Source organism: Leucopleurus acutus (genome assembly GCF_964270905.1).
Source record: "Leucopleurus acutus genome assembly, chromosome: 10".
Taxonomy (NCBI): Eukaryota; Metazoa; Chordata; class Mammalia; order Artiodactyla; family Delphinidae; genus Leucopleurus; species Leucopleurus acutus.
This window is the reverse complement of record NC_139153.1, coordinates 11982993-12005127: the sequence shown is the minus strand read 5'-3', so window position 1 is coordinate 12005127 and position 22135 is coordinate 11982993. Positions and strand designations below refer to the sequence as shown.

General features: G+C 48.9%; 1 protein-coding gene across 1 annotated transcript in view; it reads left to right on the top strand.

Moving 5' to 3' along the window:
• Positions 1 to 22135, top strand: part of ITPR1 (inositol 1,4,5-trisphosphate receptor type 1) — a 318686-nt gene that overhangs the window by 278178 nt on the left and 18373 nt on the right. The window contains exons 51-56 of the mRNA XM_082847216.1: positions 2063 to 2227; positions 7798 to 7993; positions 9340 to 9432; positions 10614 to 10753; positions 11333 to 11498; positions 14318 to 14478. Of these exons, the coding sequence (XP_082703342.1) occupies positions 2063 to 2227; positions 7798 to 7993; positions 9340 to 9432; positions 10614 to 10753; positions 11333 to 11498; positions 14318 to 14478 (921 nt within the window). The remainder of the gene's footprint in view (positions 1 to 2062; positions 2228 to 7797; positions 7994 to 9339; positions 9433 to 10613; positions 10754 to 11332; positions 11499 to 14317; positions 14479 to 22135) is intronic.

Here is a 22135-nt window from a genome sequence, read left to right as displayed (position 1 = left end):
GGGTCCGTAGGAAGTGGGGAGAGCAGACTAAGACCATGGATAGGCAACAGTTGCTGGTGAAGCAACAGAGAAAACGGGGGCAGAAATTAAAGGGGAGGGTGGACTCAGGTGAGGTGGACTGCTCTGTTAATACCGCAGGTGCCTGGGCTTGTGTGAGATCCTGGAATGTTGAGCAGAGCGTGGCCTTTTTTTTTTTCTCTCTCTGAAACCCCAGCAACACAGTTCTTTCAGAACGAATGATGCTTTCTCACCCTATAAAAGCTCCTACACTGGCAAAAGTTAGAATATTAGAGGAAAACGACCTGGTGGATTGAAAGGTTAGCCTGTCTGAGAAAGCCGAACCTTCTCCCTGGGTGTCGGCTTCCCCCCTTATCTGATTGCCGAGAAGCTCGCTTGCACTGACCCCCCAGATTAACTGGCACTGCTTCCGCAGCACCTGTGGCCAGGCTAGCTCGGGTAGCAGGAGACGGTTTTACCAAGTGCAGCCAAAGCGCATTCTCTCCACCTTTCTCCTGATTCAGGTTTTTCTGGCAGCGTGTTGCTATGGGCAGACTTCAGGCATGGGGTTTCTCTCAGAGGTGGGACTCTGTTATACAGTAGGTCAGCCTTCAGTTGCAGGGGTCAGAAAACCTAATCCACGCTCATAGAAGCAAAGGAGAAAACGTGACTGAGAATCCTAGCGCCTGGCTTCAGGTGTAGCTGCATTCGGGAGGCTGGACAGTAGCGTCAGGGCTCAGTTCCTCTCTTTTGGTTCTGCGCTGGTGGTACCCTTGGGCTCCATGGTAATGCAGGATGGATGCCAGCAGCCTCAGAGGTCACTTTCTGTCAGGTCCAAGGTCAGGGGTAAAGAACAAAGTTATCTTACGCTGCGGTCCCAGGAAGGATGTCTGTGGGTGTCATTGACTCCATTTGGTCACGTGCCTATCCGTGAACCAGTCGTTGCCAGGGGATTGCCATAATTCCGACTGGCCAGGATGGAGCCCCACCCAGACGTCAAGGACCGATACATGGGAAGGGATGGATCCCCAGAGGAAAAACAGAAGTTACTCCCAACCCAAGAAGGGCCAAGCGTTGGTACTTTACGAGGTCCCAGTGTGGCTCCTTCTGGGGGACCAGACTAGTCTTCGAGAGTTGGGGGGATCTGATAGTATAGGTTGGGAGGGAGACTTCCTTTATTCTTCATACTCTTTTATGCTATTGGGAAAAAATGCTATTACTTTTACCATGTATATATGACTATTTCAATGAAATATGAGTTTATGAAAAGGAAGAAATGGGGAAAATCACATTTCTTTGCTTATTAATAAGGTTACATACTTTTCATATATCGTTTTTTAACTTTTTATTGAGATGTAATTGACATATAATATTGTATTAGGTGTACGACATTTTGATTTGATATGTATATCAATTACAAAATGAATACCACAATAAATTTAACTTTCATCACCAAAAAAAATTTTAAAAAAAGTTATTCCCAGAAAGGGGGGCAGGGGAATAGAACTCATCCTGAAGTCACTTACTTTCCCCTGCCCACCCCAAGAGAATTCTCACTTTCCCTGTAAAATTAGGAGCAATGGATGACAAGAACTGGCTGCTCCTCATTAAATTGCAACCCTCTAATGCGTAGCATGTAACAGAAAGTTAGAAAACACTTTTAATCATGCTGATCACAGGGTTCGTGGATTGAGGTGACTTCTGTGTTTGACTAACTCATGGAAGGATGTTAGAAATGATTCATATCTCATCTTGCAAATCATAATTTCAGTATGTGTTAATTTTGTTTTTGTCACTTACAAATGCCACTTGATTAGTGTTGCCCATGAAGTTATTTGACTGTCACATTAACTTGCAATATGCCTGAAAAGCAAAGTAATGAAATGACTTTGATCCGCAGAACAGTTCTCGGCGCTTTCGGTGGGCCCTGGGTGCAAAAGGAAGCTTTTGTTTGGGCACAGGCGCTGAGAGACGCCTGGGGGCAAACTGCCCTTGGCTCTTGTGAAGAGTCTGGAGTTCGGCACGTGGTCCGTGCTTATCTGACTGTTGCTCTCGTTGTTGTCAGGTCTGCAATAAAATCATCTTTCTGATGAGCTTTGTGGGCAACTGTGGCACATTCACCAGAGGCTACCGAGCCATGGTTCTGGATGTTGAGTTCCTTTATCATTTGCTGTACCTGCTGATCTGCGCCATGGGGCTCTTCGTCCATGAATTCTTCTACAGTTTGCTGGTGAGTTGCTGGCGTTGAAAGATTTTACATGTGGGCAACTAGGAGAGCATCCTCTGTCCTTCCTCCCCTCACGGACCCCTCTTTTTCATGGTGACTGGTGTGCCTGGTCTACGAGGTCGTAGCCCGCCCTGTACGCAGCGTTTGGGGCATCTGGAGAGGAAAGCTACCCAGGGAGCAGGTCAGCTATCAGGAGCCCAGGAGGTGCGCGATCACAGTGCGTGATCATGATGATAGATGATGCCCGCCATCTGGGTCAGGAGACGTTGCCTCCATGTGCACCTTTGTCTGTCTTATTTCTTGGCCTCAGCCAGCGCTTACAAGGAGAATGTTTTTGCGACTGTCACCTTCTGACAGTTCTCATGGGATCCATTTTCCAGTGAAAACATGTTGTGCCAGTAAGAGCGGGAGGTATTTTCAAAGACCCAAGACCCATGGCAATGAGCTTGATGGATTTATTGGTCCGGGAGGCCTTGTTAGCAGACGTGGTGTCCCAGTTTGAGCCGAGTGGTTAAATGTCTTGATTTTCCATTATCTTCCTCCTGGGCAGGTTTTTAAATGACAGACCTCTGTCTGCTTATTCTCCTGTCATTACAGGGAACCTTGACCTGTAGGGTTGTAGATAAGAAACCACTTCATTGTACCTATGTTAAATGACAGGAAGCATAAAATTGACCTTTCTGCGAGCGAAACCATCCATAAAGGGAATACAGGAAGTATTAGAATGTGTCTGATGATAAAAAATGATCAAGGCCTAAGTGTTGACTTAAGACGAGGGACTTGGGAATGCCCTGGCAGTCCAGTGGTTAGGACTGTGCGCTTTCATGGCCAAGGGTGCAGGTCCGATCCCTGGTTGGGGAACTAAGATCCTGCAATCCGCGTGGTGCAGCCAAAAAAAAGAAACGACGAGGGATCTACCTGCAAAAAGCAGAGCAAGGAAGGCACTTCCAGGAGTTGCCGTCCATGTGGTCTCCAGGCTGGTGACTTAACTGCTCTGTGCCTCAGTTTCCCCATCTACGAAATGGGGAGAACAGTCCATTTCCTGGCAGGGCCATCATAGGGATTTTCTGCTACTTCACGTGTCAGGGTCTGAGAACAGCACCGCCACAGAAATGCTGAGCGATGGCCGGCTGTCATTACCGTCTCTGTCATCCCGTCTCCCCTCTACCCGCCATACACCATAAAGGATGCACCGTTTAGGCCTCCAGGATTAGCTCCTTCCATTAGTGGTGGATGTTGGCAGACTGAGGGATATAGATATGGATTCCTTTCCCTCATTTTAAAATAGGTCTGGCCGTACTTTGAGGTTTTAGGCAAAGAGGTCTCTGGATACACTTGTGATGGCCATTACGTGCCCGATTTTGGTCGCTCTCTATCAGAGATCTTTAGAGCTCTGTGTATATTTCTAAGCCTTTTTGTCTCATGCAATAACACCCCTGGGTGGGGTTCCTGTTTGTGAGCCTGGGAGGCCCAAGTCCGGAACCTGACAAATTCCTGTCCTCTCTCAGTGGGGAGGCAGAGTTGAGTCGGGGTCTCTCCCACCCCTGCTGAGGGGTCTCTCCCACGAGGTAGGGGAGTCCCCTTCAGACAGTGCCATCTCGCCCTGGCAGAAAATGACTTTTCCAACCATCTATATCCCGTTGGCTCTGTTTCTTTTTCTGTTCATCAAATCCTTTTCTTTTGGTCACTGGCAGTGCCAGCCGGTGCCAGAACTAGACGCGGTGGGTGTCATGGTGAGACGAGGCAGTGTCGTCCCAGCCCTCACGGGCCTCACAGTGTAGAAAAGAACAGTTCCTGTCACTTACTGACTGTTCCCTGTGTGCTCTTTCTGTCCCCTCTCACGACCGCCTTTGAGGCGGACGAACTCTGCAAATCACCACTGGCCAGGTGGAGCCTGGTGAGGCAGGTCACCTGCCCGGAGTCGCACCGCAAGTCAGGGGCAGAGACCACGACAGTGACGCAGCTCTGTTGACTCCCGGGTCTAAGTGCTTAAGCACGGCCCTGAGCTGCCTTTCATTTGAGCCTGTGAAAAAGTCCCTGCTTCGGTGAAACCGGTATTTCACATTGCAGTCTGCATGCCTGCCTTCCCGTCCCTCACCTGTCACAGAAGGATCAGAGGGGCTCCGAGCTGCTGGTGATGCTACCTCGGCTCAGTGCACTTTGAGAAAGACTGGCCAGGGTCAAATGAGACTGGGGTTGGACACTTCTCGTAGGTGCTTCTGCAGGGTTTCTAAGTCACTTTCTGTGACTTCAAGTGATGCGTTCCTTTTGGTGTCAAAAGCAGTATTTAACATGTCTGTTGGGAACCACAGACAAAATACTGAACCCGTTCACATTATTCCATAAATGAGGAAAGCCTGTGACAGGAAGGAATTGAAGAGAGACCTCTAGCAGGGAAAACGCACACGTCACGTGAAAACTCTACACCAGCAGGGCGGAAAGGCAGAGTGGGCGACTGTGGCCTAATTGAAGTTCACCCCGAGACTGGCTGAACCCGGTCCCAAGCCTGCATTCAAGTTGTGTCCTTAGCAAACTATTAACATCCCAAGATGAAAGTGTACAAAGTTCCTTAGCAGGCGGGTAAGAAAAGGAGAAATTCACATGGTCAGTAAACGTGGAAGTGTTCTAATGTCAAACAGTGACATGTTGATTAAAACACGAGCGTGATCCCGTGTTGTACCTGTAATGTTGGGAAAGGTTCAGAAGCACGAGCATGCCCACTTCTAGTGAGAGTGCGCTAAAATGGGCCTCGTTCTCTAACAGTGGTAAGGATGAATTGGTGCAGCCTTTCCGGAAAGCAGTGGAGTGAATATTGTGTGTTATGTTTGACCCAGCAGTTCCATTTCTGGAAACTTGCCAAAAAGAAATAACTGGACAGGTATATATTCAGGCACGTGCAGAGGTGTTCATCACAGCATTACTTTTAATGATATATAATTGAAAACATCGTGACTGTTTAAAAAAGGAAAAGATATTGATTGAGTAGACTGTGGTTTTTCCATACACTGGAATACTAGGTGATCATTTTTTTTTTTTTTGTAACTGACATAAGGTTTATTATTTTTTTCCTCAGAAAAAATTATAACAGAAACAAAGCTTAAAAACATAATGAAGTAAAACTTTCCTTAACAAAGATCCATGGACATAAAATGAAAAAGCTCTCAGAAATCCAAATAGATCTAATTGTTCTTTTTATTAAATATAGACACAGGTGGCAGCTGTATTGCCCAAATTCAAGAGACTATAAATACCTCAGGACCATATTCAAATAACCTCTAATCTAAAATGAGTGAAAGTACCAGAAGGAAGAGAGAAAAGGTATTATCCAAAAAATCAGACCACTGCTTTTTTTTTTTTTTTTTGCGGTACGCGGACCTCTCACTGTTGTGGCCTCTCCCGTTGCGGAGCACAGGCTCCGGACACGCAGGCTCAGCAGCCATGGCTCATGGGCCCAGCCGCTCCGCGGCATGTGGGATCCTGCCGGACCGGGGCACGAACCCGTGTCCCTTGCATCGGCAGGCGGACTCTCAACCACTGCGCCACCAGGGAAGCCCACTGCTTATTTTTAGCCAGAGCTGTGATGATAGTTATTTACTTAGATTTGAAAAAATATCTATTTTGATCACACCCTCACAGAGATTCTGAGTTCCTCAATCAGGCTATCATCCAGGCAGGTACTTTAACTAGGTGATCTTTTTGACATGAAAATGTTCATGATTCTTTTTACCAAGCAAGCGGACTATATGCCAGCTTACGGTATAATATTTTTGTAAAAAATATGTATGCATACGTTACACTTTTTTCAATTATGTAGTAAGGTCAGAAGGAAAGAATTTGTTGAGTAAATGTCTATAGATATTGGGGTTATTAGTGATTTTTGTTTTTTCTTTGTGCTTTTTTGTGTTTTCACCATTGCACTTGTCTAATTTTCTAATTAGAAGAAAGTTTTTCCTTATCAAGTGATATATGTCCATTGTTTTAAAATCAGAAATGATAGATAAATGAAAAGGAAAAAGTTACTTGTCATTTCAGTGATTTGGGGGCTGTATAATGTCTACAGTTCTTAGCCCCAGAAAACAAGTGGCGTTTGTTGTCTGAAGTTGCTCTTACTTGCTGCTTCATGGTGAGTTGCTGGAAAATATTTAACCAACATTAACAGCAACATTAGCCTTTGTACTCTTATATCGAATAAACGCCTCTTCCTTGCTTCCTTTTAAGTGTCCTCCTTTACCCGGTGCCCTTCACACTGGTCTCAGGACACAGACTGGCCTGATGGAGGCAGAGGGGCTAATTGAGCAGAAAATGAACTCAGACGTAAAATTCTAAGTTGGAAGGGACTCGGAGATGAGCTAGTTCAGTCCACTGATTTTACCAGTGCAGAAACTGAGGTCCAGAGAGGTCTCATGGCCTGATCAACAGCTTGCAACAAATTAAAAGCAGAGTCAGGATTCACACCCTTGTCCCCTGACTCACTTGGCTGTGCACAGTCATTCCCCAAAGCCACGGTGGAAGCAGGACCTTCAGGACAGGATCAGATGTCCACACAGAGGCCATATTAAAGCTAGCCCCACCCCCCCCAGGTCCAGAATAACACCATGCATCTCTTCTCTCATGGCTCTCCGCCAACCCTCCAGCCAAATATCTGAGATTGTAGTTCCTAGAAAACCAGCTACTGGTCTCCCATACCTCTAAGTACCTCCAGGGAGCCTCCATTTCTCATGAAGCCAAGTTCTTGCAAAGCGCAGGCCCCTTGGACAGAGGGCGCACCAAGATGGTGAACCCGCTGTGAACCGCAGGGGGTCTCTGCCCCGACCAGGGCCATGGGAAGGGTTTAGGCTTCCTGGCGTGTTACCACCGCCAGCGTCCCTGCTGTGTACTATCTGTGTGACCTTGGCCCAGTCTCTGCGTCAGGAATTTAATGATAATTACCATCGATTGTGGACTTACTGGGCACATGAGTATGACTGTATGCTAAGCACTATATATATATACATCGTCTATTTATTCTTTACAATAAGTCTCTCTCCTCCAGTCTGCAAATGATGAAACGGAGGCTCTGAGAGGAAGGGGGTAGTGCCTGGTCCTGGTGGTAGCAAGCGGTTGAGCTGAGGTTTGAACCTTTGTCCGCTCCAGAGTCCCTGCTCCCTGGCCTGGCCCATTGCAGGTCAGCCAGCCCCGTATCCAGAGTGGCTGGCCCTTAATAGAAGCTCAGTGAATAATCCCTAAATGAATACCAGGCCCCTCGTCCCTTTCCTCCCTCGTCCTCTGCAGCTCACTGGCACAGCCTGTATCTTCTCTATTCCCAAGACCTCGAAGCTACATGTAAACAACTTGAAATTGCTATTGTTTCCCACCCTCCTTTTTTATATTTGTTTTTCCTTATTTTTACCATCTCGGTTTTCACTGTAAAGACAGGCAAGGGTAACACGTTAAGGGTATAATGCTTTTGAGTTTCCGGAAGGGTAAATTGTTTATAAATCATTATAAAGTTGTCATTAGGGGATACTGATGTCCATCTAACATAGAGGCTTCTTAAAATGGTCCCATTGTTGTCCTTTCATTTGTTTTTAAAGCTTTTTGACTTAGTGTACAGAGAAGAGACTCTGCTTAATGTCATTAAAAGCGTCACTCGCAATGGACGGTCCATCATCTTGACGGCGGTCCTGGCTTTGATCCTGGTTTACCTGTTCTCAATAGTGGGCTACCTTTTCTTCAAGGATGACTTCATCTTGGAAGTAGATAGGCTGCCCAATGAAACCGTTCTTCCAGGTGGGTTTGGGATCTTCTGAGCTTTTTTAATGTTAAAAGAGTATTTCCTGATTACAACTGAACTAAAAACGATGACTTTGGCAGTGTAGGTATCTCCCTAACACTCAGAGTGTGAACTGAATACAGGGCTTAGTTTTCACTTCATTCAAAGGGCGGTATGATGTGTCAGTGCTAAGTGTGAGTGTCCAGATGCTACGTTGAATTTATTTACTAAAGTCCTATTTTAAACTAGTACAACATTTTCATAAAACAGTTTGACCATGTATATTGAAAGCATAGGAGTATGCATCCCTCTGGCTTGGTAAATCTACCCCTAGGAATTTATCCTTTAAAAAAAAAATGTAGAAACAGATGTGTACGGAAGTATGTTCATTGCAGTGTGAAATTGGAAGCAATCTCAACGTAAGGGAGTGTTTCATTAGAGTGTGGTTCATCCATGGTGTGGTGAAACCTGCAGATACGGTACGTCTTTATAAACCTTCATGGAAGAGTACCCAGGATATGGTAGGAAATTGCAGAAGAATAACTACAATAGGGTCTGTGTAGATTTTTATTTTTAATTAAAAAGCTCATATTTGTCTTATAAAATATGGAAGAATATACCCCCAAACTGCAGTCAGTGGCTGTCTCTGGGGCATTTTTTTTTTTTTTAAACAATGTGCACGTTTTACAGTGAGCTTATATGATTTTCATTTATAGAAAAAACAGAAGAGATTTCCTCTTTTGAGAGAGAGAGATACATATTCTTGAGTGATACCCAAGTGCCTTTTCCCTCAATTAAAATACTTGACACTAGTAAGTGAAATATTACTGGTTTTTCATCTGGTAGCCAGGCGCCCTGAGTCCAAGGAACAAACTAGAATTGTAACTAAGCCAGGCAGCCTTTTTCTCCCTCCCAAATGCTGCATTCTTGGCATGTAACTCCAGCCTCCAAGTTGACACTAAAAATGGCATTCACTGCCAACCATCTTAGGGTTCTGAACTAAACTGATCTGGGTCTCAGATTTCCACTCCCGCTTCTCATGCAGACTTGGTATAAATCTTGCTGGAGTCTGTATGTTCAGTAGTGTTTGTCGAAGAGTTTCAGCTGTTTGTCTTCAAAGTTGGAGAGGTGCTATTTAAGTGCGATATTTCTAGTAAGCTTACAGGAATTGACATTTCTGGCTTTTTTCCCATACAGATCACCAAATGAAAGTGTAAATTGCATCTCTGCTTTGAATTTATATGCAGGCTTGTCGGGTGTTATTTATGTAAAGAATTGTTTAATCAGCCGTGAGTTGGGGACTTCAAACATTTTAACCATATGTTGCCAGATTGTTCATCATAAAATTTCCTTCTCTCTCCAGAAGCCAGTGAGAGTTTGGCAAGCGAGTTCCTGTACTCTGACGTGTGTAGGGTGGAGACTGGGGAGAACTGCTCCTCTCCGGCACCCAAAGAAGGTAGGACCTCGCAGCGTTACCATGTTAGTGCCAGGCTCCCCCCAGAGGCTTAGATGGTGCACATGACATTGGAAGCAGATGAAAGCAGACTCACTGCTCAGAAGTAAGGCCAGTAGCAAAGAGGAAGGGCTGGGAGAGAGGAGGGGGATGAAGCGGGGGAAAGAAGGCTATGTGGGAAGAAAATAGCTGCTTCATTGATTCAGCCAGTATTTACTGAGTGCCCACTATTTGCCAGGGACTGTGTTGTACTCTAAGATATAATAAACTATAGTGGCAGGGTCGGGGCCGGGGGAGAGGGAGGTGGGCAAAGAGGTGATTACTAGAGAGGATGCTAAGTGCTGAGAGTAAGGATGGAATATAAAAGATAGGCACCCAGCCTAGTACTGGAGTAAGAGTATCACCCAGGAGGTGACAGCTGAACGAAAACAGTAGAATCTTGGGCGAAGGAGGAGGGGTCCGTATTCCTGTTGGAGGGAACAGCGTGCCTGAAGGCCTGGACGTAGAATACGGCATGTGTAGGGAGATAACGATCACGAGGAAGGAGAGCCGGAAGAAGTGAAGCCAGAGAGGTCAACAAAGGGCCAGATCATGAAGGGTCTTACATGTCAGGCTCAGGGGGTCAAAGCTTACTTAAAGGATGATCCAGGTTGTTGAGAGGGGAGTGATATGATGAGATAGGTATTTTAGCAAGACCATTCTCACTGCAGCTGGAGAAAAGAACAGGGCGGTCAGCAAGTTCTTCCTCCAAAAACCAGTAAGAATGGACAGTTTCCAGTTTAAGGCGATTCATTCAGCGGACCAACTGTAAAAATGTTGCTGGATTTAGCCCTACAGCATCCCCGGTGAGGATCCTGGGCCCTGAGCTGAGAGAAGAGATGCTTATCACTCAGCGTCCTGTCAGCGCCTGTTCAGAGCTGACACTGTAGTTTAAAATCTGAAAACGATCGGGAATATTTTAGATTTAATGGAGGGCAGGGCAATTCTGGGCTTGAGAGATTAGCAAGTTTTAGTGATGAAAACAGTGATGAAAAAGAAAGCCTTGGATGCTCGATTCCTTTCTTTTATTCTTTCTGGCTCCTGTCAGTCCGCTGGTGAGGTGGCATTCAGCAGTCATGATGTCCAAATCCCGGTATCTCTTTTCACTCACGTTTCAAATCTCTCCCGACTCGCCGTGTTCGCAGAGCGGGTCCCTGCAGAAGAGACGGAGCAAGATAAAGAGCACACGTGCGAGACGCTGCTGATGTGCATCGTCACAGTGCTGAGTCACGGGCTGCGGAGCGGGGGCGGAGTGGGAGATGTGCTCAGGAAGCCGTCCAAAGAGGTAGCTGCGCCCCAGGGGAAGGAAGAGCAGGGGGGCGGGGTGGGTGGTGAGAGCACCACGCAGTGGGCTCCAGTGTAAACCGAAGACACACAGGCAGGGCTGGGAGCGGTGGTGAGGAGACGTCCGTGCAGAGCCAGCTGCTTAGGGCTGCCTTCCTCTCCGGTCACCATCGAGTTGCAGCCCTGGGAGGAAGCCCCAGTGCGGAGGGGGGCAGCTTCTGCTCTCCCCTCTGTGTATTTAAGCGATTCCTTCCTTGGGGGGCCAGGTCTGGCCTGCATGAACACATTCGTAAACCCCTGAGATCCCAGGAAGCTGCTCTCAGGCACGTGCCACGTGACACTTGGAGAACTCACAATAAACACAGCGGGTGTGAAAAGAGCTGCATTTGTGGCTCTTACACTTTGACACCCAATGTAACGTGCCGAACGAAGCACACGGCGCTGCTGGGGTTTGGGGTGGGCCAGGAGGGCTGGGACATCTGACTTGGAGGCATCCAGTCCCCTCCTTCTGCCCTGAGCTCTGCAGACCCGAGTGCTGGGGACAGGGGGTAACCCGCTGACAGAGGTGCCTCTGTTCCAGGAGCCCCTCTTTGCTGCTCGAGTGATCTATGACCTCTTGTTCTTCTTCATGGTCATCATCATTGTCCTTAATCTGATTTTCGGGGTCATCATTGACACCTTTGCCGATCTGAGGAGCGAAAAGCAGAAGAAGGAAGAGATCTTAAAGACCACGTGCTTTATCTGCGGTGAGTGGTGCAGCCTGGCTTGTGCCGAGGGGCTGGGGGAGCCCAGACTCTCCGGGGGAAGGGCCGCTGCCGTTCTCCAGCGTCCCTGCCCTTGGCACTGAGCGGACCCCTGATCTGTTCTGCTGGGGAGCGTCTGGAGTGCCCGTGGACTTAGTGCAGCACTTGGCGGTTGGTTTTAAGCAATGAAGCTTGGGCTAGCAGAAGCATCATCGTACACCATTTGAAATGTATGTGTCTCAGGGTCTCATGGTTGTTGGGCTGCCAGAGCATCTCGTGTTCCCATTCTAAGTAACCAGAATGGAGATCTTGCCTCCACCTCCAGCCTGTGGATGGCTTTACTGCAGATGGTAACAGGTTTTAAGTGGAAATAGAGTCCTCTAAGAGCATACAGTGCAAATGTTCAGAGCTTGGGCTTGGGAGTCAGACCTGGTTTCTGATTAAACCTCTGCCACTTAGCTGTGTAACCATGGTGTAGTCACTTCACTTCTCTGAACCTATTGTTCATCTGTAAAATGGGTACAATAATATGTACTTCTCTGCCTTATCCTGGGACTTAGGAGAGCTAGTTTATGAAACACGCCTAGCATAGCGCGTGCACTGTGTAGGCACTTAATGATGAGTAGTAAACTGCTACATAAGGGGGGTGCATGGGGTGCCAGAGATATCATTTTCTGTATAACTACAAGGAAATACATGTAAATGCAGATTCATCATGTAGGAATCTGGGAGCTGAGTAGTCATTTCAAGATTGTTCATAACGTAGTTACTAAATACATAAATTTCCTACTGGTGCGTCTACTCAAAGAATGATCATTTTTCCATTTAAAAACTTAAGATCTTAGATTTTTGTCCCCTTAAAACCATTTAAAACTTCTCGTTTTGACAGAATTCCAGTTACAGAAGTCATAAGAATAGTACAGAGAATTTCTATATACTCTTTCCTCCAGTTTGTCACATGTTAAAGTTTTCCTTCATTTTCTATATTCACACACACACTATTTTTCTGAACAGTTTGAGAGTGGCTGGCACAATGCCCCTTTATCCCTATTTTAATACTATATATTTCCTAAAGATAGGACCCTTCTCTTATATATATGCAATATAATTATCAAAATTGGGAAGTTAACAAGGATGTAATACTCTTACTTAATCTACAGATCCTAGTCAGAGTTCAGACTTTATGCCAGTAATGTCCTTTATAGCAAATGATAGTCCCAGGTCATGTGTTGAATTCAGTCCATTGACATTTTTGAAGAATATAAAAGTTAGTTATCTTGTAGAATGTCCCTTGGTTTGGGATTTTCTGATGTTTCCTCACGGTAAGATTGAGATTATGCATTTTTTTATAGGAACATCAAAGAAATGCTGTATTCTCCTCAGTGCATCATATCAGGAGGTACATGCTGCCAGTTCATCTTATAACTGGTTGTATTAACTCTGATCCCTTGGTTAAGCTGGTAATTGCCCTGTTTCTCCACTGAAGTTACTTTTCTGCTCTTTGTAATTGAGAACCATTTTATGAGGAGATACTTTGAGGCAACGTAAATATCCCATTATTTCTCAAATTAAATGTTAACGCACCAGTTTTTGCATCCAGTTTTTTCCTGAGTCTGTGATTGTGATGTTTGCCAAATGATGATCTTCTTCCTTTATTGTTTTTTCTACATTTGTTAATTGCTTTTCTACTTTAAGAAATAACTTTCTTTCTTCCCTGTGTATATTTGTACTTTAGTATTTGTAACACAATGGATTTGTGTGTTTTTAGTTAATTCGATGGGTTATATAACCCTTTACTGTCATAATTTATTCTGATGCTCAGATTGCCCCAGATTTTGAGAGCCCCTTCAAAGCAGGCTTCTGTGTTTTTGCCACGTCACCATCATTTATTATGGACTTTCTTACTTTTTTAGCACCATGAGGTATTCTAGATGCAAGCTCACCTTGCATCTTCCCTGACCCAGCCCTGGTATCAGCCATTTCTCCAAAGAGCTCTGGTTCTGTTTAGTGGAGACTGGTATTTAGAAGCCAAGATCTGGTGACTGGGTGTGCTCATTCCTCTTGGTGTGTCACTGCTCCCAGGGCTAATTAGGGCACAAATCTAGAGGATACATGTATCCACAGAGTTCTCTGTCTATTTCATAAACACATGAAAAAGGATGAGTTCACACCCATACCTCTAGTTCCAATTCAACAATCAGAGTTTGTTCTGTCTCTCTCCCTTTCTATCTTTGTGCTCCCTTCTTCGACAGTTAGATATCTGACTCCCAGTATCACCATATATTTATTTATTTGCTCAGTCTAAGAACACACAGAAGCTATTTTCAGAATTGCTCACCTATACCTCTGCAAAAGATAAACTTACCAGCTGTCATTTAAACTGTATGTCTAGTTCTTTTTGTCCTTCCACTGTCTCCTCACAAACCTTTTAACATGTCTCCCTTTTGGCATTTACCTGGGAGAAGGGACTTCGCATTCCCTGGTTGCCTATGTGCACGGACCTGTCACACCCATGCTCATTTAACCCACACACACTCCTGGAACCTAGATGATGTCTTCCCATCCCCTGAGAAGGCAGCTAAGGCACGTGGAGACCAAACAGTGACTGGTCAGTGGCAGAGGCGGAACTCAAGCCCAAGTCCATCTGACCCACGGCCTGTGTTTTCCTGCTATGATGCAAAAGTGAATGCATTTGTAAGGCCAGCAGAGCCCAACTCTTTATAAAGACAGGAGTGAAACCACGGCCTCCTCTGGGTGGGTGGCTCTCTCGTGGGTTTTTCTGCCCCATGGCTGCTCACTCGGGGCTTTCTGTCTCTTTTTAGGCTTGGAAAGGGACAAGTTCGACAACAAGACTGTCACCTTTGAAGAGCACATCAAGGAGGAGCACAACATGTGGCACTACCTGTGCTTCATCGTCCTGGTGAAAGTCAAGGACTCCACAGAGTACACGGGGCCCGAGAGTTACGTGGCGGAAATGATCAAGGTGAGCGCAAAGAGCTCCTGGAGGCAGGTCACACTCTGGCCTGCTGGCCCGGCTTCAGCTCGGAGCATGGTACCGGGAGCCAGCGGGGAAGCTAACATCCAGCGTCTACTGGAACATCCAGTCTCTGGAACTTCGTGAGTCTTTGCAGGTGACCTTCAGAAGCCCCAGACAGGGGGTGTCATCTCCAGGTTAAAGGAGGAAGCACTGCAGCTCAGCGAGATTAGCACACGGCCGCCCTAACTGGGGCTGGGCTTCTAACCTAGAGCTCGCTCTGTAGCCCCCCTTCCCACCTCTATGTACTTGGCCTCTTTTCCTGATGATGGATCCCTTTCTGTTTTTTTCTCCTTATATAAGACCTGGTCTCTAAGCGGTATATTTTTTAAATGATCACTCGGTGTAGTTCGGCCTGGTTGGTCCGTTTGGCCTCAGCCTAGCCTTTCTGGGAGACAGTTTGCTAATCATCAGGAAGGGATCACGTGATGGAGGAATCTGAGTCCCAAATTAATCTTCTTGCTGACGGGGAGCGCGACCGCCGTGGCCGCCGTGGCCCGGGAAGGGGGAAGCGGCCGCAGGTTTGCAGAGCGCTCTTCCCAGGCAGGGCTTTGTAGAGGCACCAGGCGTGTGCTCTGGGGGTTCCGGGCCAGCTGTCCTTTCATCCCTGTGGTTCTGAGCTTCATTGAAACGTTCAGGGGCGTGTGCTAAAGCGACGAGGCATGGATTGTGAAGTTCAGGGAGTCTGTGATTTACCCCAGCTCACTGAGGAGAGGGGACGGTGAGCTGGGAAGAAAGACTACATGATTCACTGATCTCCTTCCTGTTGCCAAGGACTTGAGCACGCTGCCCACGTATAAGTTATCCTAAATGAGCCCTTCTGTGTTTTTTTATGCAGATGTGATTTTAAAGCGTTTTATGCAAAGAAACCCCAGGTGAGGGCTGATCGCTGGCAGTGGACACAGGCAGGCCAGTACTCACGGGGCCCTAGTTCTTGAGCACCCAGTTCTGAGGGGCTTTCTGGGGATGCTGTACTGTCTGTACCATGGAGGCCCTTAAGTCTAATTCTGTGCTTCTCATAATTTAATGTACGTATGAGTCATCTCGAGAGCTGGTTAGAATTCAGATTCTGATTCAGCAGGCACTGGCAGAACTTGAGATTCCGCATTTCCAACAAGCTTCCAGGGGATGCCAAAGCTGCCGGTTCGTGAAACGTAACCGAATAGTAAGAGTCTAACAGAGAAGACAAAACAGATACTGTTTTAAGAAATTATCATCCAAACTGGTTATGTGACTGCCGAGGAGAAGTATTCCTTCTTCTATATGGACTTAGCTGTCTGTGTGGTCTGTGAAGCTCTTCCACGTCTCTTACTGTGTTGAATGAAGAAAACTACCCAAAGTGGGGAGCCAGGAAGAGAGAACTTTGGGGGTGAGGAGAAATAGATGGGGTTTCACCACAGAGATGACTTTTTAAAAGGTTTTAAAAGAGAGAAGGTACAGTACTTCCCTGGCGTTCCAGTGGTTAGGACTCCGCGCTTCCACTGCAGGGGGCCCGGGTTCGATCCCTGGTCGGGGAAGTAAGATCCCGCACGCCACGTGGTGCAACCAAATTAAAAAAAAAAAAAAAAAGAAAGAAAGAAAGAAGGGCAGAGAGACCAGAGTGATCAGAGCAGGAGAAGGCAAGGAGACAAAATAACACACAGAAGGGGGAGAAAAAGACACGAGTCCCAGAATGAGGGTGATGGGTGTCCTCTTTTACAGATGAAAGGGAGGCTTAAGGTTAAGTAAGCTGCCCAGGAAGAGCTCAGGAGCTGGGATGCAAGCCCGGGTTTAATGACCCGGAACTGCACTCCATGACCCCGGCATTGGGAGGACACGGGGAGGGTGCTGGCGGCTCTGGGCCAGGTGGGAGCAGGGTCTGTCCTTAGAGGGGGAGACTGGGAATTCTGGTGGTTGTCGGGTGCAGATGTTCACAGGGGAGGTTTCCGGGGTCAGGACACATTAACTGAAATGTCTTCAGGTCCTTCCTTTTCCTCCTGGTGTCGACAGTGCCAGGTTACACCGTGTTTGATCGGCATTCATGCAGACACAAACCTATCTGCATTGTGTAAACCAACCTGCATTTGCATTAAATCCTTTAACGTTTAGAAGAGGTAGCCTGTAGTTTTCACCCTCATCACACATTCCTTTTCTCCCCTTACTTCGTTTGCCTCTCTCTGAACGTGCCCTGTCTTTAAGTCTTTCAGGGGCCAGTTTTGAAGTTTTCTGTTAATCACCTTGCTTTATGGTCACGGAAAACTCTGGTGCACTTCTGGGTTTCTGTCTCAGTCATGAAGACTTAACAGGAGCCTTGTGAGCTGTCACCTGATGAGGATTAAAAGCCAGAAGCCCCCCCAGCCGGCCGCCCGGCATGCTCAGAGCCCCCTGCATGCACTGCGCTTTCCCATCTACGTCATCCTTTGTGTGAGAGCTTCTTGTCAAACAGCCTAAAAACCCGTAGCATCAAAGAATTCTTAACTCTGAATGTCCACGTTGCTGAGGAACCAGATGTCTCGTGTGCTGGGCGAGGGCCCAGGAAGCGTTCGATCCACCAGCCGAAAGGCGATGCCATTTTGCCCACAGCGTTCCTGGCGGTGTCTCGCCCTGAAGCCACATGAATCCTTGCCGGGCAGGCTCCCTGGAGAGCCACAGTGGGCTAGGAACTGGGGGTGCCCAGCTGAGTCACTCAGTGGGGGCTGGCAGCCCGAGGGCACTCAGCCGCCACGGTGGGGCAGGCTCCTTCCCCCCGCCGGCCTGCCCCGGGCATGGGCTCACTTAGTCAGATGCCACAGAGGCAGCCCCAGATGTAGCCCCAGCCGGTGGGGCGGTCCTCAGCATCCCTCCTCGCGAGGCGGGCCTCTGGGAGGAGAAGCCAGGAGATGTCTCGAAGAAGCCAACTCTGGGAGGCTGCAAATACTCCAGCGTCAGGAGGGAGAAGGGCAGCTGACGAGCAGTGTCAGAGATGGAAGGAGAAGCCGGCCAGGAGTCCGTGAGGCCCTTTGGCTTATCATGTCCCAGAAGACATGACTGAGACGGGCCCTTTGGGTTCCTCGGGAAAACCGCCTCTTGCTTCGTGGCACGAGGCGGTGGGTGTTGAGTTCTTCTTCAGCTCTCCTTTAGCCCGTTCATTCAGATCCCAGAGACTCCTAAGGAACTGGGATGTCACAGTTGCCAAAAGACGACCCTGCAGAACCAAATGGAAAAGGCCCCAGGTGGCCGCTCGGAGGGTGGGGGAGCTTTGCAGATGCCCCGAAAACAACTGCTTGCAGATGGGGTGTCAGGGATGGCAACTAGGTGTTCATCTCAAAAACCAACTGCTTAGTAGACTCTGCCAGGGGCTCTGATGGAAGAAGGCTTCTTAGAAGCCCAAGCTGAGTTTGAGAGGGCAGCTCCTGAGGCTGCAGTTCCCTGGAGAACTGGCCGACGGTCAGGGGGCCAGGACCTCTCTCTGGAAACGGAAACATCTGGAAAGAAGGAGCATTTGATGCTCTGCCTCACAGCCAAGAACTTAGCAACCGGATGTTCACCCACAAATTAGTTTTCATCTAAACATAACAGAGAATGGTTTCCCTCTCCTGATCATCCCGTTTCCTTTCACTGGAGATGGGACCTTTCCTGGCAAAGTCAGGCCCAGGCTGGTGCCTCCCATGCAGTCATCACCACCTAAGAATGGGATCTGGGGGCAGAACGTGGAAGGTGTGAGTTTTGGCTCCGGCCCTTCCGAGCCTGGTAACCCCGGGCAAGTCCCTGGACTTTCCTGACCGATGTGTGAATCGGGGTCAGTGTCCCCTCACGTGTCCATGGGGTGGCAGAAAGGAGAGGAACGTGTGGGCCCGGGGACAGAGGTGGTAAGCACTCAGGCACAGAGCCGTCAGCTGGGAAGCAGAGGGCTGCAGCGTGGACAGCTGGTGCGAACACCGACTCCTAGGTGCCAGGACTGCGTAAGGCGTCTCGGCTGTTGACGTGCTATTACTGAGAAAAGTCAGAACAGGCATCCTCCAGTGGAAAATTCCTGTGTCTTCCTCTCTCTTAAATTTAAAACTGTTAAGTGTCCTTAAATGTTGAAGCAGGACCAGGCTGACGTTATCACTGTCTCTCCGTTGAGTCAGTCACGGATACTTGTGACGTTTGTCTGTGCGGTTAGGGCTGTCCTCCGCTCGGGTTCACTGCCCAGGACCAGGGGTTCCGGCAACATGGGGAGCGCCCCCGGAGTGCTGTGTGTTAGATTCTATCCTGATTATACTGGGTTAGCTGGTGGGTTCGTCTCTTGGCTTTGCGCACATGATGGGAGGTGGCACTGTGCGGAGGTGACTTCGGGACGCTCAGCCTCTTCTGTGACTCTCTAAGTTACAGAACTCCCAGCGCCACCCGGTAGTGCAGAGCCGGTCTCAGATTCGTTGACTCAGGCCCCAGACAGGGCTGAACTTTCAGAGAAATGTGACTACAGAGTGACCTCACTTAGCCCTGGCAGTTCAAAGGAGGAGGAAAAAACCCTGAGTTCCCTTCTCCCCATATGAACTTGAAGTCTGGTGCTACCACACAGAGTTTTGGCGATAGCCTTGGTAATAAGTGGACTGTTTTTTTTAACCCTGGACTATAATTTACGTACCACACGCCCTTGCTTGAATGACGTTTAGCGCTATTTGGCTTTTCTCCATTGCAGCTGAAATGAGAATTTGTGTTAGTCTATACATGATGATTTGACAGGCCATGCAGTCTGGTGTATTTAACCAGAATAAGTAGTAAATCAGTTGTGAGTATCTTTGCCTGAAGGAATTTAAATACTGCACAGTGGGCGTGTTGTAGGTAAAAGATCAAATATATGATTCCAAGCAAAGACCCAGCAGCCCAATTTTCTATGACAGTCAAACTCAGGAGAAAAGTCAGTCCTTGAAAAGCAGACCTAAGTTATTCTTGAAAGTTAGAAACTCGAGAAGCATTAAGAGGAGAGGTTGGTAAAGAAGACCAAACAATAAATATTAAGGCATCTATTTTGCTAATAAAATAGAGATTTCCCTTCTGAAGCTTGGAATTCTACCTTGTCAACATAAGGTGTATTTGCAGAGGTGTGTTTTTGAGATAATTGCATTTAGAGACAGGGTGACCAGATGGGATACTGCTCATCCGTAGTTCACAGGGGCCGCTCCGGCCCCTCCTCTTTGCCAGGATAGTGTGTGAATTGACGAGGGAACTGAACGGTGAACTAGCTGGGGAGAACCTTCTTCCCCGCCAGCCTGATCCTGGGGCACAGAGGGTGCTCCTGTGAACTCTGGGCTGTGCCGTGCTTCGCCCTGACCCGAGCAGACTGGATCATACCGTGGTAATGGGTCTCGTTTAATCAGTATGTACTGAGCTAAATGCTTTGCGTGTATGATCTTGTTTGGTCCCCGTAACAGCACTGCAGGTGGCACTATGACCATCTCCCAGACGGGAACCTAAAGCCCAGGAAGGTTGAACCGCTTCTCCAGGGTCACACGGCTGAGAAGTGCTCGGGCTGAGATTCACAGCCAGGTCCGCTGATTAGCCCACCCTGGAGGGGTCCTGACGCGTGCACGTTCAGCGTGGCTCGACCTGTGCTCGCACACATGCCTCAGTGTCGAGAACCCGCAGCCGTTGGGCTCTGGATGTGGTGGGTTTTCCTGACTAGGACTGGCTCGTCTCCCGGGACCCTCCTCTCCGCTGCGGTGCTGAATTAGCTGCCTTCAGAAGAGGCAAGGGCCGGAAAAGGGGGGGTAGGGAGAAGAGCAGGAGAGAGGATCCCCTAGGGAACGCGCACAAGTAACAGGATGGGGTTAAGTCTCTGAGCTGCCGCCGGCACCGCCAGTCAGGCAGCCACCTGAGTCCGGTGCTACAGGGGTTGTTTAAAAGACTGGAGCTCAGGAATGGCAGAGAACAGCTCTTATAAAGGGCGTACCTGCAATAGGTGTTCATTTGGACTTGCTACAATCTGATGAACTTCGTGGGCCTCACCTAAGCTTGGAACAGGGGATGATATTTCCTTTGGTGACCACATTTGGGGAGAGAGAGGGGTTGGTTAAAGGGGAAGGACGGTTCACCGGAGCCACAGCCAGACTCGGGCTCCCACACCCAGGGGACTCATGTGAATGCACAGAACTCCCTGAAAATTAAACGTCAGAGCTTCTGATCCATCCTCCCTTAGGCCTGGCGCTGACTTTTTCTCACAGGTAGAGCAGCCCGCTCTCTCCCCCTGCCTGCCCATCCCCCTACTCCCACCCCGCCACACACACACTGATCCACTGGAGATTTCCAGTTTGTTCCATCTTGTATCAGTTCACTTGACCTCCTCGGACTTCGGGTGCAGGAGGGAGGGGCGTGCACCTAACGCTCCCCGACCTCCCCTTTCCCGAGTTCTCACCTCACCTGTGCTTCACTGTGTACCTGGCAGGCGGGCCCTGGCTGCTGATACTGTGACATGGAAACCCTCTGCTTCTGCACAGATGTACAGGAACGGGTTTGGGCTTTTATGCCGGAATTCCAGTGAGGATATGCTGGGGCGGGGGGGGGGGGGGGGTTGATAAGATCCCGAGATGTGTCTTCTGCTTTCCTGCCTAAGCCGGGAGGCCACGGAGTTGCTTAAGATGCCCGCTGGGCTCCGCCAGCCCTCAGCGGGGGGTGGGTAGGGATACAGGCTGTGCCGCCCTCTCATCCGGCCCAGAAAGCTTTCTGAAGCTCGCTGACACCGCGGCAGAGTTCAGGCACGTCGGAGTGAGGGAGAAGTGGAGAGGGATTTGGCACTCGCCCCTTGGCGGCTGGAAACAGCGCGTCAGCATCACTGGACGTGCCACCCAGCCGGCCAGGCGCACTCTCGCCCCACCCTCTGCACTTGAGCCGGGGTTCGTGTCCATGGCAGCTGCAGAGCTTCGGTTTCCCCACCCAGGCTCACACCACGTCCCGCCCTCCAGTCTGGAGGTACGAAGCCGCCCCTGCCCGGCCGCGCTTCGTGGGCGGCTTCCTCCTGTCCGGAAGCGCTGGGCATGGGAGCCGGGCCTGCAGGGCCCTCCCGGCCCTCTCTTCCGAGTTTCCCACGCCTGCCCTTCGCCAAGGTGTGCGAGGGCACTGTGTGCAGCAGCGAGGGGAGCAGAGCCATGAACTCACTGCTCGCGCAGGGCCCCGGCACTCGGGTCCGCCCGAGCGTGGGGTCCGCGAGCCTGGGCGCAGCCTGAGCGTGGCTGCCGGCGCGTTCACCGCCTCTGCTAGGGTCTCCCCTTGGCTCATCAGCCCCAGGGTGTGTGTAGGGATTGACGTGTTTGTACACGTACGTAAAATATTTGTTTACACGCACATTTCTCCCAATTCAGCAGATTTTTTAAGCTCCCAAAATGCACTTTCCTCCCTTCCACACCTTGAGCCCGCCTCCTGCCCCTCCCCCGCCGCAGACCCCACTGGGCCACCCACCCTGCCCCTTCGGTCCCCAACTCCATAGCCACGCCGGTAACTCCCTGGCCTGCACTCCTTCATTTCCTCTCTGCTCTGAACACGGGCTGCGTCTGACAGAGCCGGGCGGTAGTGCGCGATGCCACTGAGAGGTGTGTGACCCCCTGGCTTTTATGAGAATGTTCTGAATTCGTTTTTATCGAGTACATATATTCAGGATTCTTTAAAATGT